We start from the raw sequence: 27,558 nt of genomic DNA on the forward strand, positions 1-27,558 counted from the left end.
ATGATACAAATCCCCGTTTAACATGGAACTGAGAAAAATACTATCCTGTGTCGGTAATCCTTCAATGCACAATGACATTTGCACGCGACCACTTCATTGTGGTGAACACTGGAAAACCTGTTATAAAGTTCGACATTGTTAAACAGTAAATCAGTGTCAGATGAATGAAAGTTGCCTTAAAAAACCCCATTGAAATATGCATGTAAAAGCGAACGTTTTGTCTTTTTAGAACCGTTTACCCGAAGACCATATACAGTAAAGTACGGTTATAACGAACTCTACTAAGGGACTACTAATTTTATTTCGTTAGTGTTCGTTATAAACATACATACAGCATAACTACAGCAAATAGTCTGGACCAAAAAGTAAGTTCGTCATATCCGTCTGTTCGTTATAAAGCGTGTTCGTTATAACCGTAGTTTACTGTACTTAGATTCTTAGTTGAAAAAAAATAAACATTGACTCACACCCAAACCAGCCTAAGCATTAAACATGCAATATTTTGTTCGTTGCAAACCCAACATTGATCACATGCGAACTTCCTTATGAACCATGTACTACAGCTCATGAAAAAATAAAGTGTTCTTTAACCTTTTTTGAGTAGTATGTTATAAACACAGATGCACCCACAGTTTTGTCTTGGGACATCAGAGGCTTCTGTCTGCGAAGTATGTTCGCTAAAACACCCCCAAAATTATAACAATCGAGTAAAGCAACTGAAACTTACATAAAATATTCATACCACCCCCGCCCGTTGTCCGACAGAAGAGTGGAATATAAACTTTCTGGAACCCCACACCTCTTGTCAACAGTAGTGTATCGGCGAACAACCTCTGTTAAAACCATGAACTCTTTGAGAGCCATTTAGAAGTTGTAAGAACATTAAGACGTAACTTTTCCGGATTACAATTTCTTTATTGTTTGTAACGACGGGCGAATGGTGAGTATGTGAATATGTTCACACAGGGCATGATCAGTGTACACAGCTGGTGGGGTTGACGAGAACGAAGACGATTGAGCTGTCTTGAAGACAGCGATCTGTCTGATGTGATAAAAGTAGGGTAAAATCCTTAATACAATCAAGGAACGACTTTCTTTATATTCACAGAAAGTATTTGATCTGCTTGACTTTTGACTTTAGTCAGTCTCAGAAAAGAACCAGCTTCAATTCTGTCCAAACATTTGATTTTTCAACCTCGTTCACCGCTATCCCACATGACAAACGTAAGGAAAATCTACATTCCTTGATCCATGGGGCTTTTGTTACAAATCATGGCTACCATAGATACAGTTATATATCTGTCTTCAGGGGCTCGGGTCAATTTGTCAAAAAATCAAGCAAATGCCATCTGAAGTTTACTGAGAAAATACGTGAAATGCAGGACTTCTTCATTGATAACATATACGGGTAAAAATGTTTGGGTAAGAAGTAGGAATCACCAAGGGCCCCAATTGTTGATCTGTTTCTTTATGCATGATATGAATCGGAAATTCTACTTGGAGTGTCAAAGTCAATATCGCAAAGAAGTTTGAATTAATCTTCAGGTATGTCGATGATCTGATATCGTTCAATAACATCAAATAGCCAATTCCCGTGGAACCACTGATTTACCCACCTGATCTAGAAAAAAGGAGACAATTGAGACCGTGTCACCTGTTTCCTATTTAGATCTATACATACAGATTCAGTGACAAAACCCTCTCCGCTCGACTGTATGACAAGAACAATGACATGAACTACCAATTGTCCACTTTTTTTCCTTTATGTCGAGCAATATTCCAGCCGCGTCAGCCTTTGGTGTCTACATTTAGCAACTTTTGAGATGCAATCGAGCATGCTCTTTCTACCATGATTTCAAAGAACGTCATACAACTCTTTCTCAGAAGTTGTTTAACCAAGGTTATCAAAAGGCCCCAGTAAAGCTTTCGAAATATCTTATGGTAGACATGTGGAGGATATTCCAAATTTGACGCATGAGTGACATGATGGTATGTTTATTCCAACTCCCAGAAATCGCTTACATGCATATGTATGTACTCTGAATAGGGTCTAACTTACCCATGCCCCATACATCAGAACCATATAACAGAATCGGGTTTAGTTTTGTATGAAATGATTAAAAAAAGTAATATGTAACACCAACAGTTTTCAGATTTTTTAAAATACCGAAGATAATCTTTGCTTGTGTTGCAACTTTCGTTAAATGAAAATTCCAAGACATTTTAATAGAGCAATAAATACCAAATACTTGTATTTCGTACCTACGTCTAGAGACTTACCTCAATACAACTATTTCTCTCCTTTTGACATTTTACCGCCATTATCAAAAACAGTTACCTTCGTCTTTTCCATGTTGACAGTTAAACATGATTTTTCACAGAACGCTTCTAACACATTAATTTGGCGCTGTAAACCACAGTACTAGTAACCCTTACAAAGTCATCAGCAAATAGCAGCAGGATTTGTTTTTATCCCCGCGGCATATAATGCGGGTGAAAGAGCGATCAGCCAGTCTGTCTGTCCGTCTGTCCGTCCGTAATCATTTCCTATTCCGGGGCAGAATTCGAAAACCATTCAGTGTATTTGACCGAAACTTGGCAAATCTATGAGGCACATACTGAAGTGGTGCCTTTAGATATTTTGGGATTTTTCTATTCCTTATTTTTTAAAATGTTTATGGAATGAAGTTGGACATAGACTCAATTGGGGATGGGGTTCGTTTCCGGGGCAGAATTCGAAAACCATTCAGTGTATTTGATCGAAACTTGGCAAAGCTATCAGGCACATACTGAAGTGGTGCCTTTTGATATTTTAGGATTTTTCTAATTTTTATTTTTAAAATTTTTTATGGAATGAGGTTGGACATAGACTCAATTGGGGATGGGGTTCGTTTCCGGGGCAGAATTCGAAAACCATTCAGTGTATTTGATCGAAACTTGGCAAAGCTATCAGGCACATACCGAAGTGGTGCCTTTTGATATTTTAGGATTTTTCTAATTTTTATTTTTCAATTTTTATGGAAAGAAGTTGGACCTAGACTCCATTGGGGAATGGGTTCGTTTCCGGGCCAGAATTCGAAAACCATTCAGTTGGTAAACAATGTATGCTTCTTAAAGAACATTCAACTGTTGACTCATTACATACAGAATTGCACATTTACTAGTGGTTACTTTACAGACAGCTGCCGGGGGGATATGTCATCTTTCTGATGACACTTGTTATAATATCTTCTATTTCTATGGCTAATTCATTGATAAAAAAGAAAAAGAAAGGGACTTAGAATACTACCCGCCCTAACTCCAATATTACATTGAATTTCATCGATCTAGAGACCATCACCTCGTACCACAGCTTTTACTTGTTGATAAATGGATGATAGTAATTTCACAGTGCCTTAGTATAGACCACAATCTATCATGCTGTACTGTGTCAAACACTTTGCTATAATCAACAAAAATGAGTACAACTTCTCTGCCTTCCTAGATAACGTTGAATTGATGAACACAATATGGATATTTTGTTTGTGGTAGTATAACCCTCTCCAAAGCCAGCTTTCGATTCTGTTATTTTATGAGTGAGTGAATATGGTTTAACGCCGCTGTTAGCAATATTCCAGCAATATCACGGCGGGGGACACCAGTGTACCCATGTCGGGAATCGAACCCGGGTCTTCGGCGTGACGAGCGAACGCTTTAACCACTAGGCTACCCGACCGCCCGTAACCTGTGTCATGTCTATTGTACGTCTAAAAACAACGTCAAAAGTTGTGAAATGTAGACGCCAAAGGCTGGCTCTGATTGAATAGTGCTCGACATTTAAAGAGAGTTGGCCATTAGAAAGTTGAATTCACCCCTCTTGTCCCTCAAACAGCCCTGTGCAGAGTTTTTGTCACTCTGAATCTTCATTATTATAGATCTAAATATGAAACAGATAAGGCTCCTTTATGTCTAGTTCAGGTAGATAAATCGGTGGAATCGAATTGGCTATTTGATGCTTATTGAATATCAGATCACCGACATACCTGAAGCTTTATTTAAACTTCTTTGCTGCCTTGTTTTGACTTTGCCACTCCGAGCATTCCAATTCATATCATGCATAAAGAAACAGATCATGAAGAAGGGGAGCACAATTGTTGCCCATGGGAATGTCTTCTTGCGTAAATGTCTTACCCCAAAATTTTACATAGATGTTATCAGTGAGGAAGTCCACCATTTCACATATTTGAAAGAGCATGCCCAATTGTACCCCAAGACTTGTAGACACCAAAGGTTTGAACTTCTGCAATATTGCTCGACATATAGTGGAAGTTGACTATTGGAAAGTTGAAGTTACCCGTCTTGTCATACAGCCTTGAGAGTTATTTGCACTCTGAATAATTGTGCATAGATCTAAATATGAAACAGACGAGGCGGTCTAACTGGTCTCCTTTATGTCTAGTTCAGGTGGGTAAATCGGTTGAAGACACACACATACCTTCTTCTAGCGGCATAAAAATCTCTCGTTGTTTCATTACCTCTCTGCAAATTTGATTAAATCTAGATCTACTCAGTCGCTTGAAAACTACTTTAACAAGTTACTTTTCTTATAATGCGCCCAACCCATTTTTATATCATCTTGCTTTAAAGATTCAATGAAACAATTGAACACGTGTAAAGTAACAAAAGTTTCCTGGATTTCACAACAGTTGCACGCCCAACATTCAGGCTACCTTTGTTTGATTTGTTTTAATTCACAAAAGGGTTTTCATGTGATGTTAGTCTCTTAAACAACACTCCCCGGTTGCAATAAAGATAAGTGAATATTGGTTCAAATCAATCACAGCCTGGTCATGAAACCACTATTACCATCAAATTCCCTGTGTATATAAAGGTGTGCACTGGGGTCTTGGGACAGGGACGAGTGGGCCCACGTTTCAATACTGTACAACGCGATACTAGCTGAAGACATGGGTGATTGCATGAAGTACTTCGTATTGTTGGCGGGTATGGTATATTTCTTATAACTGCATACCGTAGTGAGGCATTGTACTATCATATCATGCTGTCAGTAGGTATGTTATATTTCTTATTAATACATGCATCGTAAGGCATTGTACTATCATATCATGCTGTCAGCAGGTATGTTCTATTCCTTATTAATACATGCATTCGTAAGGCATTGTACTATCATATCATGCTGTCAGCAGGTATGTTATATTTCTTATTAATACATGCATTCGTAAGGCATTGTACTATCATATCATGTTGTCAGCAGGTATGTTCTATTTCTTATTAATGCAGGCATTCGTAAGGCTTTGTACCATCATATCATGCTGTCAGCAGGTATGTTCTATTTCTTATTAATGCAGGCATTCGTAAGGTTTTGTACTATCATATCATGCTGTCAGCAGGTATGTTATATATCCTATTGCTACACGCAGTAATAAGGCATATCAAGTTGTTGGCGGGTATGTTATATTTCTCATTATTAAACTCCCGTGACGATATTACCCGTTTAATAACAATAAGCTGTCGTTACACAGTCTTTAATACCAAACGCGTGCTTATGTACTGCGGGAACAAGTTTCACTAGCAAATATTGAAAACTCTCATCATTCCTTGGCTAATTCAAAGACATTGCGTGCAGAAATGATAGATCATTGAAAGGAGCTTAAGCTCAATCGTTGACCCCAGCAACCCTTTTGCTAGACTGACGTCAGATGGCATTGTTTTGGGCGTGTGTCCTGCAACAAAACTTCACAAAATACGTCATAGTGTATTGTGATGTGATTATAAACTTTGTTGTGCAGGACCCCGTTCCAAAGGGCGACCATAGCGCTACGATAGCTTTGTGGAACGGACACTGAAATTTAAAGGTTGGCCGTTGTACGGTATTAAATTAAGACGTGTCAACTTTTGACGCGTTTGAAGTATTATTCTGTTAAAGTCATTCGAATTATGATGTAAATCGCGTAATTCCTGCCTATTCACACACGACATGGGTGTGTTATATTTCTCATTGCTACATGTATTACTAAGGCCTTGTACCCTCATATCATGCTGTTGGCGGGTATGTTATATTTCTTATTGCTGCATGCATTACTAAGGGCTTGTACCCTCATATCATGCTGTTGGCGGGTATGTTATATTTCTTATTGCTGCATGCATTACTAAGGGCTTTTACCCTCATATCATGCTGTTCGCGGGTATGTTATATTTCTTATTGCTGCATGCATTAGGACCCGTGAAGACCCGGGATCGAATAGGTCTTCAGCAACCCATCCTTGCCGTAAAAGGAGACTATACTTGTCGTAAAAGACGACTAACGGGATCGGTGGTCAGGCTATCTGACATGGTTGATGCATGTCATCGGATCTTAATTGCGTGGATCGATGCTCATGATGTTAATCACTAGATTGTCTGGTCCAGACTCGATTACAACATGCATTGGTAAGGCAGTGTACTATCATATCATGTTGGCGGGTACATTATATTTCTCATTTCTACGTCAGATACCAGAACTATTCAGTCATTTCATAGAATTAGTATTACACGGTAGCTCGTGTAGTATTCTATATTTACTATGTGCATTAGTAGGCCTTGTACCGTCATTTTAAGCTGGTGTGTTATATGTCTCATTGCTACATGCATTATTTATAAGGCATTGTACCATCATATGCTGTTGGCGGGTGTATTATATTTGTATTGCAACATGCACTGGTAAGGCCTTGAACCATCATATCATGCCGTTGGCGGGTGTATTATATTTGTATTGCAACATGCACTGGTAAGGCCTTGTACCATCATATCATGATGTTGGTGGGTGTATTATATTTGTATTGCAACATGCACTGGTAAGGCCTTGTACCATCATATCATGATGTTGGTGGGTGTGTTATATTCATTGTTGCTTCATGCATTAGTAACGAATCGTACCATCATGTCATGTTGTTGTTAACGAAAGATTACTATCAAACGATTCCATTTAATTAGCGTTTGCCTGGTAATAATGAGGCGTTACTGCACAGGTAATACAGCCATTCAATTTGTCAAAGACAAATACGTTTCTTGCTTACCTTTGATAGGGAAACAATTGAATGGAAACACCGTGGCTGGGCCGTTGTAACTTTAGCCTTTATTGTAGTCGCGGTACTCGTATTAGGAGCACTAAAACTGTCATGTTTTGTTGATTTGTCTACAAACTGCATTTGTGAAAATATTACACTCGGCAAACTGCAGCACTTCACTCGATTTAATTTCATTTTGAATTGTAGCTCGTATAATATTCTATGAAGATTCATATGGCGGTGGAGCTTGTGTATTATCTCCGTGCTCCTACATGTTATATACCTACTCGCCTTTTTACTTTAATCGCTCTGTTTTAACTCAGCTGTGTACAGGATCTGTCAAGGTCAGGACTGTAGCTGTCCTAACACCACCTATCCTGTCTGTGGGGACGACGGCATCACCTACAACAATGAATGTTTGCTCTCCTGTGTCGAGTAGGTATATAACGTGTCTGGTCATGCCACATATTCCACATAGAATGAAGGAGTGAGTTGGGTTGAACAGTATTTCAGTCATGTCAATATGAGGGGAGTTACTTCTCTTAGAGGAGCCAGAATCCCACAATACAATATTCGTCCTGATTATGAAAAAATAATGTGTTTGTCAGCATTATAACGGTACTCTTGGGTTTCACTACGGCGGTAAATGTCTTCAGTTGAAACATCTTGTCTTCCACGTTACGCTGAACTGGGCAGCACTTCCTGGGAGAAGTCCCTGTCTGGTCTAAGCTGATGATGAACCTAACCAGCCAGACTGTGCCAGGATCACCCGAACCCTCTTTGCAGCATTCGAAATTTTAATCTGTAAATGATAATAATTATGCGGATCCGATGGTTCAATTGTCAGGTCTTAAACTTGCTTAGCAGTGCTTGATGTCACCTAAGCTAAACTACGTGTTTATCAGTGAGACCTTTGGAATTATATGGAGCGGTGATTCAGAATGGATATACTTGATCGGTATGGAAGATGATAAACACGTTTTTACCTGCACATGAGGAAATAAAACTAACAAACCCATTTCCATAATCACAAGGAATCTTTGCTTAAAGCAGTGTCCACTGTACGATCCCGACTACATCCAAAGCACGTGTTTATGAATCACTACCAACTAGAGATACCACAAGGTGTCTGACAAAAGGTTAGCGTATCTTGCACCACCAGTTGCACCTGTCATAAACACATGCAAAGCTAGTAAATTCATCACCTGAATCAACCCATACAATTTTAAACTTAAAAACCGGAACTGCTTTAGACATTAGTTTTGTCACTGAAGCTTCAAATTCAGAAATGACCTCCACATGTTTTGCTAAGGCATTGCATTTGAGCAAGAGTCGTCTGATATCTTCGTATAGATTAACGTTATTCTAATTATCATTAATAGTGGATTCATAATGGATATGCGTAATCCATTTAGAAGATGATCAACACGATTTTGCCAACCAATGATTCAACAAGCCCTGATGGCATTTTTTACTTTTTTTACTTCAAAAGTGCGACGAAGGTGTCCGATGGGGGATGTCCCAAAGTTTGCACCTGTCCACTTCTCCTTTCTCCTGTCTGTGGCGATGATGGCGTGACTTATGATAACGAATGCCAACTGGAGTGTCAAGGGTGTGTACATTTGGCATGAGTGTTGTTGAAATTAGAAACACTTTACAAGAACTGATGAATACGATCATTTCAATGAGTTATTTATCCTTTACCTTAGTTAATGTCTTACTTTATTTACAATTAATCCTTGTTTCTTTACCTTTACAATATCCATGTTAACGAATATTATTTTTAGATATTTGGTTCATGCTTTCATTTCAACCAATGTATAGAACAAGGTTTTGTATCACTATAACCTTAGAACTTTCTTAAATCGTTGATTTATAATGGTGGTGTGTTGTCTGTTTTGGAGATGATAAATACGTTGGTATGTGAACATAAAGAAAAAATGTGAAACGTCTATCAGATAATAATCTCTGAGGGATTTCCTTTAATTAAACTGTACATTTGTGTTTTAATAGTGGAACGAAGGTGTCCGATGGGGGATGTCCCAAAGTTTGCGCCTGTCCACTTCTCCTTTCACCTGTCTGTGGCGATGATGGCGTGACTTATGATAACGAATGCCAACTGGAGTGTCAAGGGTGTGTGTATTTGGCATGAGTGTTGTTGAAATTAGAAACACTTCACAAGAAATGATAAATACGATCATTTCAAAGAGTTATTTATCCTTTACCTGAGTTAATGTCTTATTTTATTTACAATTAATCCTTGTTTCTTTACCTTTACAATGTCCATGTTAACGAATATCATTTTTAGATATTTGGTTCATGCTTTCATGCCAACCAATGTATAAAACAAGGTTTTGTATCACTATAACCTTAGAACTTTCTTAAATCGTTTATTCATAATGGTGGTATGTAGTCTGTTTAGAAGATGATAAACGTCCTTATGTGAACATAAAGAAAAAGATGTCAAACGTCTACCACATAATAATTTCTCTTTCAATTAACCTTTACTTTGTTCCTTCAAAAGTGCGACGAAGGTGTCCAATGGGCAGTGTACTAAAGTTTGCGCCTGTCCACGTCTCCTTTCACCTGTCTGTGGCGATGATGGCGTGACTTATGATAACGAATGCCAACTGAAGTGTCAAGGGTGTGTACATTTCGAAAAGTATTGTTATAATTCGAAACAGATCACAAGAATTGATAAATGCAATCATTTCAATCAGTTATTTATCCTCTACCTCAGGTAATGTCTTATTTTTTTACAAACCATCTTTGTTTCTTTACCCTTACAATATCCATGTTAACGGATATAAATTTTTTTTATTTGGCTTATGTTTCGCACCAACCAATGTATAAAATAGGGTTTTGTATCACTATAACCTTAGAACTTTCTTAAATCGTTGATTCATAATGGTGGTGTGTTGTCTGTTTAGGAGATGATAAATACGTTGTTATGTGAACATAAAGAAAAAGATTTCAAACGTCTACCACATAATATTACTTCAGAGATTTCCTTCAATTAAACTGTACATTTGTGTTTTAATAGTGCAACGAAGGTGTCCGATGGGGGATGTCCCAAAGTTTGCGTCTGTCCACTTCTCCTTTCACCTGTCTGTGGCGATGATGGCGTGATTTATGATAACGAATGCCAACTGGAGTGTCAAGGGTGTGTACATTTGGCATGAGTGTTGTTGAAATTAGAAACACTTCACAATAACTGATAAATACGATCATTTCAATGAGTTATTTATCCTTTACCTCAGTTAATGTCTTACTTTATTTACAATTAATCCTTGTTTCTTTACCTTTACAATATCCATGTTAACGAATATTATTTTTAGATATTTGGTTGATGCTTTCATGTCAACCAATGTATAGAACAAGGTTTTGTATCACTATAACCTTAGAACTTTCTTAAATCGTTGATTTATAATGGTGGTGTGTTGTCTGTTTTGGAGATGATAAATACGTTGGTATGTGAACATAAAGAAAAAATGTGAAACGTCTATCAGATAATAATCTCTGAGGGATTTCCTTTAATTAAACTGTACATTTGTGTTTTAATAGTGGTACGAAGGTGTCCGATGGGGGATGTCCCAAAGTTTGCGTCTGTCCACTTCTCCTTTCACCTGTCTGTGGCGATGATGGCGTGACTTATGATAACGAATGCCAACTGGAGTGTCAAGGGTGTGTACATTTGGCATGAGTGTTGTTGAAATTAGAAACACTTCACAATAACTGATAAATACGATCATTTCAATGAGTTATTTATCCTATACCTCAGTTAATGTCTTACTTTATTTACAATTAATCCTTGTTTCTTTACCTTTACAATATCCATGTTAACGAATATCATTTTTAGATATTTGGTTCATGCTTTCATGCCAACCAATGTATAGAACAAGGTTTTGTATCACTATAACCTTAGAACTTTCTTAAATCGCTGATTCATATTGGTGGTGTGTAGTCTGTTTAGGAGATGATAAACGTCGTTATGTGAACATAAAGAAAAAGATGTCAAACGTCTATCAGATAATAATCTCTGAGGGATTTCCTTCAATTAAACTGTACATTTGTGTTTTAATAGTGCAACGAAGGTGTCCGATGGGGGATGTCCCAAAGTTTGCGCCTGTCCACTTCTCCTTTCACCTGTCTGTGGCGATGATGGCGTGACTTATGATAACGAATGCCAACTGAAGTGTCAAGGGTGTGTACATTTCGAAAAGTATTGTTATAACTCGAAACAGACCACAAGAATTGATAAATGCAATCATTTCAATCAGTTATTTATCCTTTACCTCAGGTAATGTCTTATTTTTTTAACAAACCATCTTTGTTTCTTTACCCTTACAATATCCATGTTAACGAATATAATTTTTTGATATTTGGCTTATGTTTCGCACCAACCAATGTATAAAATAGGGTTTTGTATCACTATAACCTTAGAACTTTCTTAAATCGTTGATTCATAATGGTGGTGTGTTGTCTGTTTTGGAGATGATAAATACGTTGGTATGTGAACATAAAGAAAAAATGTGAAACGTCTACCACATAATATTACTTCAGAGATTTCCTTCAATTAAACTGTACATTTGTATTTTAATAGTGCAACGAAGGTGTCCGATGGGGGATGTCCCAAAGTTTGCGCATGTCCACTTCTCCTTTCACCTGTCTGTGGCGATGATGGCGTGACTTATGACAACGAATGCCAACTGGAGTGTCAAGGGTGTGTACATTTGGCATGAGTGTTGTTGAAATTAGAAACACTTCACAATAACTGATAAATACGATCATTTCAATGAGTTATTTATCCTATACCTCAGTTAATGTCTTACTTTATTTACAATTAATCCTTGTTTCTTTACCTTTACAATATCCATGTTAACGAATATCATTTTTAGATATTTGGTTCATGCTTTCATGCCAACCAATGTATAGAACAAGGTTTTGTATCACTATAACCTTAGAACTTTCTTAAATCGCTGATTCATATTGGTGGTGTGTAGTCTGTTTAGGAGATGATAAACGTCGTTATGTGAACATAAAGAAAAAGATGTCAAACGTCTATCAGATAATAATCTCTGAGGGATTTCCTTCAATTAAACTGTACATTTGTGTTTTAATAGTGCAACGAAGGTGTCCGATGGGGGATGTCCCAAAGTTTGCGCATGTCCACTTCTCCTTTCACCTGTCTGTGGCGATGATGGCGTGACTTATGACAACGAATGCCAACTGGAGTGTCAAGGGTGTGTACATTTGGCATGAGTGTTGTTGAAATTAGAAACACTTCACAAGAAATGATAAATACGATAATTTCAATGAGTTATTTATCCTTTACCTCAGATAATGTCTTACTTTATTTAAAATTAATCCTTGTTTCTTTACCTTTACAGTATCCATGTTAACGAATATCATTTTTAGATATTTGGTTCATGCTTTCATGCCAACCAATGTATAAAACAAGGTTTTGTATCACTATAACCTTAGAACTTTCTTAAATCGTTTATTCATAATGGTGGTATGTAGTCTGTTTAGAAGATGATAAACGTCCTTATGTGAACATAAAGAAAAAGATGTCAAACGTCTACCACATAATAATTTCTCTTTCAATTAACCTTTACTTTGTTCCTTCAAAAGTGCGACGAAGGTGTCCAATGGGCAGTGTACTAAAGTTTGCGCCTGTCCACGTCTCCTTTCACCTGTCTGTGGCGATGATGGCGTGACTTATGATAACGAATGCCAACTGAAGTGTCAAGGGTGTGTACATTTCGAAAAGTATTGTTATAACTCGAAACAGATCACAAGAATTGATAAATGCAATCATTTCAATCAGTTATTTATCCTTTACCTCAGGTAATGTCTTATTTTTTTAACAAACCATCTTTGTTTCTTTACCCTTACAATATCCATGTTAACGAATATCATTTTTTGATATTTGGCTTATGTTTCGCACCAACCAATGTATAAAATAGGGTTTTGTATCACTATAACCTTAGAACTTTCTTAAATCGTTGATTCATAATGGTGGTGTTTTGTCTGTTTAGGAGATGATAAATACGTTGGTATGTGAACATAAAGAAAAAATGTGAAACGTCTACCACATAATATTACTTCAGAGATTTCCTTCAATTAAACTGTACAATTGTGTTTTAATAGTGCAACGAAGGTGTCCGATGGGGGATGTCCCAAAGTTTGCGCATGTCCACTTCTCCTTTCACCTGTCTGTGGCGATGATGGCGTGACTTATGATAACGAATGCCAACTGAAGTGTCAAGGGTGTGTACATTTCGAAAAGTATTGTTATAACTCGAAACAGATCACAAGAATTGATAAATGCAATCATTTCAATCAGTTATTTATCCTTTACCTCAGGTAATGTCTTATTTTTTTAACAAACCATCTTTGTTTCTTTACCCTTACAATATCCATGTTAACGAATATCATTTTTTGATATTTGGCTTATGTTTCGCACCAACCAATGTATAAAATAGGGTTTTGTATCACTATAACCTTAGAACTTTCTTAAATCGTTGATTCATAATGGTGGTGTGTTGTCTGTTTAGGAGATGATAAATACGTTGGTATGTGAACATAAAGAAAAAATACATTTGGCATGAGTGTTGTTGAAATTAGAAACACTTCACAATAACTGATAAATACGATCATTTCAATGAGTTATTTATCCTATACCTCAGTTAATGTCTTACTTTATTTACAATTAATCCTTGTTTCTTTACCTTTACAATATCCATGTTAACGAATATCCTTTTTAGATATTTGGTTCATGCTTTCATGTCAACCAATGTATAGAACAAGGTTTTGTATCACTATAACCTTAGAACTTTCTTAAATCGTTGATTCATATTGGTGGTGTGTAGTCGGTTTAGAAGGTGATAAATAAAGACAAAGATACCAAACGTCAATCGCTTAATAATATCTAAGTGTGTTCCTTCAATTGAACATTACAACAAAGGTGTCCGATTGGAAGTTTGTGCCTGTCCACTTCTCCTTTCACCTGTCTGTGGCGATGATGGCGTGACTTATGACAAAACCATTTCCATATTCATCATAAATCTCTGCCAATAATAACCTATTACCATGTTTTCTTTATTACTCTATTCTTGTTTAATGACACCCTGGTCGCTCGAGTTCAGCTGCGTGACACTGAATCTTGTTTTGTTGAATTACAAGGGGTATATGTTTCCTTTACAATGATTGAAAACCGATGTCAGAGGGGTGACAGAAAAGGTATGAGCCTAACTACACGTATGATGGCCTGATCAGCACACTTTTACCCTTTTCGTGAACACCTGGTGTCATAACTGCTTTTCAATGATCCATTTACACCATTTTCACCCCAAATTAACTTTTTACGCCCAATGGAATCAGCTTCGGCAGATACTCTGGTTGTTCACTCGCCTTGACATTTTATATCATTTTGATGGAGTGCATTGCTAATTCAATATACTTGATAGGTCATTATCGAATATAATATGTTCAATATAGTCTTGTCAGGGTCCACACAATTTTGTCAACACTGCTGGTCTTCAATAGGTGTGGAAAACTTCCTCTTGGTGGTGTAAAATATCCACTACAACAGAAATGACGCCATCAGCAGTTGGATGATGCTTGCCAGACAGTTCTTTCTTCAGGTTTCGGAAGAAGTGAAAATGTGACGGTGCCAAGTCTGGTGAATACGCAGGATGTTCAAAGCTACAGTCATGCACTGCAGCCATGCCAACAGACGCGTGTGCACATGTGCATTGCCCTGGTGGAACAACATACCTTCCACAACGTTTTGCCTTTGTATTCTCACGCAGTTGCCTTTGCAGATTAGCACAATATTGGCCATTAATTGGCTAATCTTTCGGAAGATTAGTCCTCTGGTAGAATTTGACCACCTCCGTGGTCTAGTGGTAGAGCGTCCGCCCGGAGAGATGAAGGTCGGGTGTTCGATCCCCGGCCGCGTCATACCAAAAGACGTTTAAAGATTGTACTTGTTGTTACCCTGTCTGGCGCTCGGCATTAAGGGGCTAAAACAACGACTGGTCGGCTCGGAGTCAGTATACTGTGTCTGAGTGGGGTATTCATGTTAAACTTTGGCATGGTATCTCAGTGAGCTAGAACTATAAATCGGCATCAGTCCGGACTAGTACAAGCAGCCACACAAACACACACGTACATGCACGTCGCTATATAAGTGCAATAATCTTGGACGCGACGTTAAATCCCATTTCACCTCAGCTCACCTCTGGTAGAATTACTTTGGAATCACAGAAAACACAGTCTCACCTTCGCAGCTGATGGCATAGATTTGCCGCCTTCGTTGGAGGATGCTTCCTTTGTGATGACTGTTGTTCTGCCTGTGGTCAATGGTGGTGATCTCATCCATGGTTACAACTCGCTCACAACAATATCTGCTGCCTTAAAACGACGTTAAATCTGACGAGAGATGATGAGTCCAGAGCGTTTCTGATCAGGAGCAAGAAGCCTTGGAACTCAATGTACTGAATCTTTTGTCATGCTCTGTTCATTCCTCGGACATGCCTGCTGTATCGGGTGTGTGACGTGTGGTGAGCAGTCAACCAACTATAATGATATCATGTATATATTAACATTTTCCTTAATAATTTATAATGCGCCAGATTCCATTCACCAAGTGGATGTTCAAATTGCTACACTATTATTACCCCGGTGGTCAAAGGATCAATGAGCACTCGATTTCCATTCTGATCTCCCTGGGGAGTATACAACCCGAGCTGCCTGTAAGGTACTAGAAGGTTAACAGCCACATTACCATCTCATGCTACCGGGTATCCACTCACTGCTGGGTGAACAGAGGCACATTTCGAACAAAGTCACTTGCGTTAGGAGACACCACATGAGGTACATGTGCTTCAGTGTGGGGCAAGACCGAAGCCCTAGAAAGTCCCAGGAGTCAAACTGATTAACGTGGTCAACCATCCAACTACTCTCCGAGACCGACGTTGCTTAACTTCACCTGATTTCTGATCCGTGCGCTGTGCACAGGACCACCGGACCACGTGCTACTACACCTTAGTCGGGGTACTAGTATGTGAAGGCTTAGGGGTATTGAATAATCTTCGTCCTCCCCTCTTGAACTCACCCCCTAACAGAAGGGAGGCAAAGGATGATAGATGGCGGCCCGGTAACCAGATCTGTACATTTTCATCAACAGAAAATGCCTAGTCACTTTGATGCCAACAGACATATGCTGCCTGTTCGTGTATAGGTATTTGGTTCAAATGTAACCTTTAAGAATGGATAATATTGTACTTATTACATGTAAACTGTTAAGGGTGTACTTAACATTCTTAGGTAGGCTCAGAACTTTCAGCCACCCCTCGTATTTGTCTCATGTAAACTCACTTTCCATTTGTGTTATGACATACACGTATACACGATATTACACATATGACACCATGCAGTTTGAGAATGAAATAATAAAACATCCGATTTTTACTTACCCACATGGCAACTTTGTTATGTTATATTCATTTTCAATAAACCGTTCTAGAGGTCACACAAACTATAGTACATCGTTAGGGCAACAATAAGAGGGATGTGAAGTAGATCAATCATGGTTAAAGAGTTGGATCACCACGCTGACATCCTTGGTTCATGTGTGAAGACTATTCCTGACGTCCCACGTCTTCAATAAGTTGGACTTTCAGCAATATTGACTCACCAATTTGAACCGTATTATTTTAAATGTAAATGTATCTTTGTACTTGAACATGTTGTTTTAGTGGTGTGAGTAAAGTACGATGCCAAGTTACAAACCCAACTCGTCCAGAGGACTGCAAGTGTCCAGCACGATTCAGACCTGTCTGTGGAGATGACAACAAGACCTACCGTAATGCGTGCTTCCTGCAGTGTTTGTCGTAAGTATATAACCGAGTCAACACACACACCAGATTTGTAAGGCCACACTCATGTATATTCTAGCGATGTAACAAATAATCGGGTCTGGACCAGACAAACCAGCCATTGATGGTTAACCTATTATTATTATTATTATTATTATTGTTATTAAACATATTTTATTGTCCAAAAGGACAAAGGGATTGGGCACAAGTGCAGCACTTATTACCGCCTTCTCTCTATATACAGTTATACATAATATTGCATAATGAAAATGAACAATTTACAGTTGAAGCTTCACATTGTGGTTAACCTATCAAGTCAAGTATTTGATCCCAAACGAGTAAAACATCTCTGGCACGTTCTTCATAACTGATAACTCTGAGTGTAGACATATTATGCAAAACTATTTTAAACCCCAGCTTACTCACTTAATATTTAGGCTGCAAAGACATAAAAAGTATACTGGCTTGAGTTTAACCTGGCTTTTATTGTATTTATTTTTGATGTTTGACCAGGAGCGGCCACTTAGCCCGTCGTGGGGTCTGTCGCGGTGACAGGTTCAGAGACCTCATCCCGTGGTTTCGTCTCCATCCTGAGACGAGGGGAAGAATCATACACTAAAATTTGAAAAGTAAGAACAGTCCTTGTAAAGTCAGTATATTGTTTGTTTTTAATTTGAGAAAGAAATGACACTATCCGTGGTCTCTTTAGTTATGTATGTTCTTTTCAATAAGAAATGTATGTACAAAGTTATGAGGGAATAACATTGTAGAATCAATGTCGAATTGTGTGAAAGTAATTCAGTGTCAATGTGAGAAAATATATGTACTCGTATTCCATTTCAGGTGAATGCTGATATCTGCAGGATTGTCAGATGAACATGATTGAGAGAAGATGCTCAGAGATGTTGAATATATTCTAAGTCTTTCGGAAACTGATTCTTTTAAAAGAATTCTACATAAAATCAAGCTCGAAATATATGGAGGCGGTGGTTCGAGATATTGGAATCAATAAATTACTGTTACTGCAATCAGTCACTGCTTTGTATTCACAATAAACTTCAAAACAAACTGTCTTGTATTTTAGTCATTGTTTTTTCACCTGGAAATAAAATACATATGCAGAACCTATTTCATGCCCTCCGAAAAGATATGAAACAATTGTTGCTATCAATAGATTCTAGCATTCTAGTTTGGTTAGCAACAGAAGCATAACTCTCAAAATCATGACTACTTTACCATACGTATAACATGACGCAGAAGTTTATACCGTCAACTCGAATCAGCATTCTGCAGTGAGTGAATGAGTTTGGTTTTACATCGCTTTTAGCAATATTCCAGCAATATCACTACGGGGGACACCAGAAATGGGCTTCACACATTGTACCCATGTGTGGAATCGAACCCGGGTCTTCGGCGTGACGAGCTAACGCTTTAACCTCTAGGCTACCCGACCGCCCTCAGCATCCTTCAGCACACACAGTTTAAACATACATAGTTCATGTAAACAATACTACCTCGACGCTGGAAGACAGAGGTAATACCATGCTCCATATTCGTACCATTCGCACGCATGAATGCACTGACTAATTCACGCACTAATTCACCTGCAAAAACACGAGGACATATGGCACAAGTAAAAATGCAGTATTGCTTCGGACATCATTTTTGAAATGTCCCCCACATGTCTGCCATAAAACCGTTTTGAAAGCTTCATTGGCGGTTTAGGGGGGCACGGGTGGCCCAGTCGTCTAAGGCGCCGCGATTCGCTGTGCAGAGTTGCGTCCCTTGGGCACGCCAGAAACCTATGATTGTGGGTTCGAATCCCGGTTCGCCCCAATTATGTTTCTAGGTTTGTCAGCACCATACCCGTGCTCGTGGGTTTCACAGAAGTGGTAAACGTCTGAGACCTGCATCACTTCGGGCTTTCCTCCCACATTAAGCTGACACGCCGCGATATAACTGGAATACTGTTAAAAGCGGCGTTAAACCCAACTCACTCACTCACTCATTGGCGGTTTGAATGTAGGCTGCTGGAATATTTCTCACATAATGGGAATGCTGACGATTGGAAATATGAAGTCATCTCTCGAGTCATACAGCCTTTTGGATCACTTTGTATCAATCTTAAACCTGAAGATATGTCCTTTCCATTCTTAGTATTGGAATCCAAACCTCCTTAGAAAATCGTAGAAAGAGATATGTTGTTGTGTCCAGCAAATCGGCGTGATGACCCCACACTTCAACCACTGAGTTACTAAATGTTTGACCGAAATACGTAATTGGAATAAACCCATTCTGTCCCAGCCAGCTGTCATCCAAAGTCTGGCTGCCCTACAGGAAAAGTTTGTTGTTGTTCCCACTGACAAGACCTCAAATAACATAACCATTGCATGTAAGCATCAATACATTAATTGTTTGATCAAAGAACTTGGGATAAATGACATATCAAATAATGCCACATGTCAGGCCAGTATGTTAACTGAGGAAGACATCTGACTGAACCATGATTAAGTACTGTCAACTTTGGAGTCAACTGAAGAAACGTCCAGTCCTCTTTTGTACTGGATTCCAAAGCTCCATATAAATCCGTACAAAAAGAGATATATTGCTTGGTCCAGCAAATGTACCACCAAATCCATGTCTCAAAGGCTACACGTAATCCTTAATACAATCAAGGAAGGACTTTCTTTATATTCACAGAAAGTATTCGAGACAAGTGGAATACCGTGTGGATTCTCAAAAAGTCAAAGAATTTGCTTGAATGTTTGCAATGTCATAACGAACCAAATTCGATTATGTCAAAAGATTCATTGTTTAAACTGTGGCACTATCCCACACGACAAACGTAATACCTTGACCCATGGAACATTTGTTACAAGACGTGGTGACCACAGATACAGTTACGTATCTATTTTCTGAGCTTCAGAACAATTTGTCCAAAATGAAAGCAAATGTCATCTGAAATGTATTGAGAAAACAATATGTGAAATCCTGGAGTTCCATCATCTATGTGAAATTTGGGGGTAAGACATTTAGGCAAGACGAAGGCATACCTCAGCACCAACTGTGCTCCCCTTCCTGTTGATCTGTTTCTATATGCATATGAATCGGAATTTCTGCTCGGATTGGCAAAGTCGACACACACAAAAAAATTAACTATGCAAAGAAATTGAAAATGATGGTGATGATGTACGACAGATGGGATGATTTCATTTTATCAATCGTGACTGTCCTCTTCATGTCGAGTAATATACGCTTCAGCTTATGTTATATACACTTTTACACTTCCCAATTGCTTAGGCCCTTGAGATCATGTACATATAATTCAAATTTCATGGAAATACACAGTTTGCTTACAGCTAAGCCTATCAGTCGAGGTTTCCCCCATAAAGGCCTGCTAAAGGTATTAAGAAATTTTATGGTGGACATTCGGAGGATTTTAGATTGTGACACGTCGCTTTTCAAGAAGATGAACAAAGCTATCCCATACTTTGACCGTTACAAGGAGTTTCCACTCCTCTTTACTCACTGGCACTTACTTAATGGATAGAGTGGACAAGCTTGGTGTCGGAACCCAACGACGTGGAACATTGCTGATGATATTAATCACTGGGCTGTCTGGTCCTAACTCGATAATGTGCAGGCCGATGCGTATAGCAGGAGTATTGCTGGGCGCGGCGTTTTAAACTCATTGTAATGAAAATTATATGATGTCTGGTGCTACAGTTACCAGGACATGCTTACCCTTTTCGCGAACACCTGATCAGTGATTCATTCATATACTTGTCATGACAATTATGCCTTTTACGCCTTGTGGAATATGTTTCAGCAGATAATCGAAATTATTTATTTTTTGTCGTTGACATTATGAATATCAGTTCATTAAATCATGAGGTAAGAGTGAGAGTGTTTTACGCCGCTTTTTGCAATATTCAAGCAATATCACGGCCGGGGACACCAGAAATGGGCTTCACATATTGTCCACATGTGGGGAATCTCACCCGTGTCTTCTGCTTGACGAGGGAACGCTTTAACCATTGGGATATCCCAACGTCCCCATGAGGTAAGACACCATCGGCTATTCTCACTGTTTACACACAATAGTAGAGCTCACTTATCTAAATAAGTGTTCCTAGTTGTATAGTACATGTACCTGTTTCACCCCATGGGGAAAGACCCGTGAAGATTCCGGGATAGAATAGATCTTCAGCAACCCATGCTTGCCGTAAAAGGTTACTATGGTTGTCGTAAAAGGCGACTAACGGGACCGGGTGGTCAGGCTCGCTGACTTGGTTGATGCATGTCATCGATCCCAATTGCGTGGATCGATGTTCATGATATTAATCAGTGGATTGTCTCGTCAAGACTCGATTATTTACAGACCGCCGTCATATAGCTGGAATATTTCTGAGTGCGGCGTTAAACAACAAACCAACCAACCAACCTAATGGGGAAATCTAGGATGACCACAGAGGAAATATATTTCCTCACCAGGAAATAGTTGTAGCTGCACTTTTCTTTTGTAAAAGTAAGCACTCTGCAAACTTACAGAGATTAAATGAGGCCTTACCGTTTTGAGAAATAAGAAGGAATATATGAACGTAAACTAAAAGTAGAGTTAGTCAGTGAGTGAGTGAGTGGGTATGGTTTTACGCCGCTTTTAGCAATATTCCAGCAATATCACGGCGGGGGATACCAGAAATGGGCTTCACACATAGTGCTCATGTGTGGAATCGAACCAGGGTCTTCAGCGTGACGAGCGAACGCTTTAACCACTAGGCTACCCAACCACCCACTTAAAGTAACATTAATATACCCTCGGCAGTTAGTAGTTATTAATCCATGACAAGAGTGTGGGGGTGGGGTGGGTGGGTGGGGAGTTCTGAAGTTCTGAAATTTTACTGCATCCTCCATCTTTGTTTATTTGACTTGACGTTTGCGTTTGACTTATAACATTTCTTGGTGTGAATGTTGTCGAAACTGCACGAAATGGCTTAAAACGCAACCACATATTTTATATAGAAAGGGTTTTGTCGATTGTATTATAATATTGTTTATTTTGGAGTGGCAATGTTTGAATTCTTAATTCACTTGTTCCGATACCTATGCAGTCTTCCATGATTATCGTGTATGTGCGGAACGTTATTTAAACATTAAAACGTTTTATGTGTAAACTTCAACCGAATATACATGAACCAATATTTTATCCAGAAGATACTTGAGATATTATTGACAAAGATAATTCACTCGCACACACTAACACTGTTTTGTTTGCTTTGACCCATGGACGGTTTGTGAGTCAGAACAACACTTCATTTTATGCTGGTAACCAAATATTGATCAACTGAATGAAAACATAATTAAAACAGAGTCTTGTGGACACATCATTTTTTGATAGTCAGCTTTAAAAGGAATACAGTAATATCTTGTCTCTGAAAGGAGAAGCCAAATAATGTATTTTTTCGAGTTTCCGGCAAGTCTGCGTGGCTCCTGTAAAAAGAACCTTAAAAACAATATATACGATAGGATGGACATAAAATTGTTTGAATGAGAATCAATTGAAATGTATATGTACTTCGCGCTTATCCAAAAGGTTTGTTACTCATTCATGTCGCATTAACGTCAGCGGTTTCGCATATATAGATTCACCCATGTTTACACAAAGACAATGAAACAGCAAAACAATATCCTGCACAGCCATTGGCTATTTCCATACGGAATTAAATGCCTCTATGTCGACCACACACACACACACACACACACACACACACTTAGAGGGAGAGAGAGACATATACACACACACTCATGGACGCACGTAGAGAGAGAGGGAGGGAGGGAGAGATACATACACACACACACACACACACCTTTAACCTTTTACAGTGCGACGTGTTATATGTGCAGTGCGAAGTGTTATATGTGCAGTGCGAAGTGTTATATAGTGTAGTGTGTAGTGTGTAGTATAGTTTGTGCAGTGTGAAGTGTAACATGCGTTGTGTTCAGTGTGTAGTGTGACATATGGTATGTGCAGTGTTAAGTGTGATGTTCGTCGTGTGACATATGGTATGTGCAGTGTGAAGTGTAATATTCGTCGTGTGACATATGGTGTGTGCAGAGTTAAGTGTGATGTTCGTCGTGTGACATATGGTATGTGCAGTGTTAAGTGTGATGTTCGTCGCGTGACATATGGTATGTGCAGTGTTAAGTGTGATGTTCGTCGTGTGACATATGATATGTGCAGTGTGAAGTGTGATGTTCGTAGTGTGACATATGGTATGTGCAGTGTTAAGTGTGATGTTCGTCGTGTGACATATGGTATGTTAAGTGTGATGTTCGTCGTGTGACATATGGTATGTGCAGTGTGAAGTGTGATGTTCGTAGTGTGACATATGGTGTGTGCAGAGTTAAGTGTGATGTTCGTCGTGTGACATATGGTATGTGCAGTGTTAAGTGTGATGTTCGTCGTGTGACATATGGTATGTGCAGTGTGAAGTGTGATGTTCGTAGTGTGACATATGGTGTGTGCAGAGTTAAGTGTGATGTTCGTCGTGTGGCATATGGTATGTGCAGTGTGAAGTGTGATGTTCGTAGTGTGACATATGGTATGTGCAGTGTGAAGTGTGATGTTCGTAGTGTGACATATGGTATGTGCAGTGTGAAGTGTAATGTTCGTCATGTGACATATGGTATGTGCAGTGTGAAGTGTAATGTTCGTCGTGTGACATATGGTATGTGCAGTGTGAAGTGTAATGTACGTAGTGTGACATATGGTATGTGCAGTGTGAAGTGTAATGTTCGTCGTGTGACATATGGTATGTGCAGTGTGAAGTGTGATGTTCGTAGTGTGACATATGGTATGTGCAGTGTGAAGTGTGATGTTCGTAGTGTGACATATGGTATGTGCAGTGTGAAGTGTAATGTTCGTCATGTGACATATGGTATGTGCAGTGTGAAGTGTAATGTTCGTCATGTGACATATGATATGTGCAGTGTTAAGTGTGATGTTCGTCGTGTGACATATGGTATGTGCAGTGTGAAGTGTGATGTTCGTCGTGTGACATATGGTGTGTGCAGTGTGAAGTGTGATGTTCGTCGTGTGACATATGATATGTGCAGTGTGAAGTGTGATGTTCGTTGTTTTGAGTGTATAGTGTGAGATGTGGTACGTGTAGAGTGGAGTGGTATGTGCAGTGTCATGAGACGAGGCATTCGTGTACATTCAAACATACACTTTATACATTGGGGGCAAAATAACAAGGGCCGATTAACTGTTCAGAAAAAAATGACCTAGCATCTTGATGATCTGATATCGGTCAATAATGGTGAAAAAGACAATTACTCTGATTTACCAATATGAGACCAGTAAATTCGCATCACCTGTTTCATATTAAGAAAGAAACTTCAGAGTGGCAAAAGGCTATTCACAATACTGTATGACAAGAGTGTAGACTTTAACTTTCCAATAGTCAACCTTCCCTTTATTTCGAACAAAATTCCAGCAGTTCCAGCCTTTGGTGTCGACATTTCACAACTTTTGAGGTACAATCGAGCGCGCTCGTGGTAGACATGTAGAGGACACTTTTAAATTTGACGCATCTGTTACAAATATTATGTCTGATGCAATCTACCATATGTTCCCGTGTTTTTCAGGTGAAAATCTTTTTTGCCTATATAAACTGACGTCCAAAAGAAACTTTACCAGAGTTTGAAATCACTCTTGCTCAAAAACAACAAAACATACATGCATGAAGTAAAGTGTATTGAGAAGATCAATATATCAACATAATCAACGCTGAAAATGACAATCATACCGCGACCGAGAATGACGTCAGAGCCCCCCAAAGTTGGGTGTGGTACAAAAATCGAGCTTTCAGAATCATGGACAATAGGCAGAATACATAAACAATCGCTCACGTTCAATCACAAGTCATTAGTAGCGTGTGTGACCACCAAATGCCTCAATACACGCAAAAACAGTTCGACGCACAGAAAAAGTCAGTCGTCTGATGAGGTCACGTGGGATTTGGCGCCATTCTTCTTGGAGGGCCAAGATCAGTTCTTGCCGGTTGGGTGGAGAGTGTGGTCGTTGTCGAACACGACGGTCCATCAAGTCCCAGAGGTGTTCTATGGGGGACATGTCGGGTGAGAGTGCAGGCCACAGCAGGACGTTGACGTTGTTGGCTGCGAGGAAGTTAGTGACAATTCTGGCTGTATGGGCTCTAGCGTTGTCATGCTGATAAATGACACCACGTGGCTGCTGTTGGAGAAATGGTAGGACAACTGGACGAAGAATGTTATCCATGTAAAGCTGAGCTGTTAAGTTTCCGTCAACGATGACCAGCGCTGTCCTCTCCTGCCCACAGATCCCTCCCCACATCATGACACTCCCTCCACCATATGATACGACCTCCTGCACGCAACACGCTGCCGTTCGTTCACCCCTTCGGCGGTAAATACGTTGTCTTCCATCAGCCCTAAACATAAAGAATCGACATTCGTCAGTGAAGACAACCCTCTGCCAGTCACGTCGTTGCCAACGTCGTACAGTCCGGACCCATCTCAATCGCAGACGACGATGTTGCGCTGTCAATAGCTGTTCTCTGTATGGTCTAAAAGCCATGATTCCAAGAGCCCTGAGTCTCCTGGCCACTGTCTGTCGACTAACCCTGTGACCTAAGGCATTTGTCGCCGATGACGTCACTGTCAGGAAGCGATTTCGGAGGTGCAAGGTACGCAAGTACCGGTCATCATGGGGCGTGGTTACCCTGGGTCTGCCTGTTCTTGGCCTGTCAGCGGTCCGCCCTGTCTGTCTGTGACGTTGCATCAAGTTGGTAACGGCAACACGGGAGCAACCGAAGGTTCGTGCAATGCGGGCGTGGGTGGCTCCCATCTGTACCATACCCAAGGCTCATTCACGTTGTTCGACTGTGAGTCATGGCATTTCTTTTGTGTGTTTTTATCACTGTGGATGTCTGACTTGCCGTTGCAATCGTTTAATACCCTTACCCTTACCCTTGCATTTGCAGTTGTCCGTGGTGCACGTGTTTTTCACTTTTTCGCGTTATCTCGCAAACATGTAACAGACGATTAACATTTTCTGCATACACTATTGTTGTATTGAGGTTATGTGTTTTAGACTTCATCGAAATTTTTTTTATACTTTGTCTCAAATTTATATTTTCAGTTGGTAAAGTTTCTTTTGGACGTCAGTTTATTTGTTTGTGACGGGAGCCACCGGTGGGGGAGGATTCGCTTGACCTTTTAGTAAACACGTGGTATCATCACTATTTGATAGTATAGTATGACTCTATATGATCGCTGGCTCTGTATTATAGCGATTTCGGTAAACCTCGTAATCAAAACTCCTTGTCGACTGTTTACTTAAATAAATCTAAGCACGATATTTCATCGCTTGATCGAATACAGGACTCGTTGCGGCACGCCACGCCTACTCGTAAGTACATACGCTAACGTTTTTATGACAGTTTTTTACCTCCATTTAAAATTAATAAGAAAAGAACCAATTTGTTTGGACGATGTCCCTTGACCCAACCTAGGTCGTATGCATACTGATTATGCATAATCCAAAACAGGAAGTGACGTAAAGTACATATTCCATACCTATTACACCACAAACTCGCCATACCGCGATAACATAGAGTTGCCCGCCCTTGAGTCGCTAATGACAGGCACTTTGTTTACCGGACCGAAATAAGATCAGCATCGATCAATCCTGATTGATTGCCATGAATGTTGCACTAAGAACAAGAAACATTTTGCGTATGACATGTTTAAAAGGCTAGTAAGTGTGCGCCAATACGATCCATAATAATTGAACTACTGTGATAATATGGCTTACCATGCTTATTCATAAACACATGTTAATAATGTAGTCGGAATCGAACAAAGGACTCTGCTTTTAACAGAGATTTCTTATGATTATGGATAAGGGTTTTGTCGCTTTTATTTACCATTTGGCTTAGGGAATAACTTAACACTGCACTCGGGTGACAATAGCATCTCTACAAGTACTCTCCGTTAGCCTAGATCGGGAGGAGTGACCAATTCGAAGCGTTACGTCCATTATTACCCACGTGGTGAAGATACAGGTGGTAAGATACTAAATCCGTACGTCACACGTGTGTCGTACAAGGTTGACCTTGTTTTATTCGTTTTGATTGGATAACCGTGACCTCTGTCACACCGGGACTACTTTTTTCATTCATAAAAAATCGCGAGACGTCATTCATTTTGCGATTACAAGGCAGAACTGAAGAAATTCATGAGAACGAGAGATATTTACAAACACTTTATTAAACCAAACAAGATAGTCACACGCATCAAATTCGGTTTGCATTCAATATAAGTTATGCATAGAGCTCCTACAGACGTATAATCGAGCTAGATCTATAAATCGATTTACAATGTACGACTGCCGATCGAGCGCGTCCCTTGAGCGTGACGCAACCGACCATTTTCGCAACTTTCAATTTGATTTAACGTAAAAGGATAAGCGTGGTGAAATGAAGTCTGTTTAAACTATCTGGACAGATATCTAGACTTACTTGCGATGATCCGGTTGTGCCATCGGTGTCCCCTTTGAAGCGTATTTTGTGGCGCTGTTT

The 27,558-nt window shown here is 39.3% G+C and overlaps 1 protein-coding gene across 1 annotated transcript; it reads left to right on the top strand.

Annotated features, from left to right (window-relative positions):
* The first annotated feature begins 6,988 nt into the window (after window positions 1–6,988).
* LOC139475642 (serine protease inhibitor dipetalogastin-like) lies at window positions 6,989–17,780 on the top strand. The gene is made up of 8 exons (XM_071258830.1): window positions 6,989–7,007; window positions 7,370–7,481; window positions 8,539–8,658; window positions 9,060–9,179; window positions 9,571–9,690; window positions 12,681–12,800; window positions 16,814–16,948; window positions 17,777–17,780. Exons 1-8 carry the CDS (start codon window positions 6,989–6,991, stop codon window positions 17,778–17,780), a joined length of 750 nt encoding a protein of 249 aa, XP_071114931.1.
* The last annotated feature ends 9,778 nt before the right edge of the window (window positions 17,781–27,558 follow it).

Source organism: Haliotis cracherodii, unplaced genomic scaffold, assembly GCF_022045235.1.
Source record: "Haliotis cracherodii isolate W230 unplaced genomic scaffold, xgHalCrac1.p SCAF_3, whole genome shotgun sequence".
Classification (NCBI taxonomy): Eukaryota; Metazoa; Mollusca; class Gastropoda; order Lepetellida; family Haliotidae; genus Haliotis; species Haliotis cracherodii.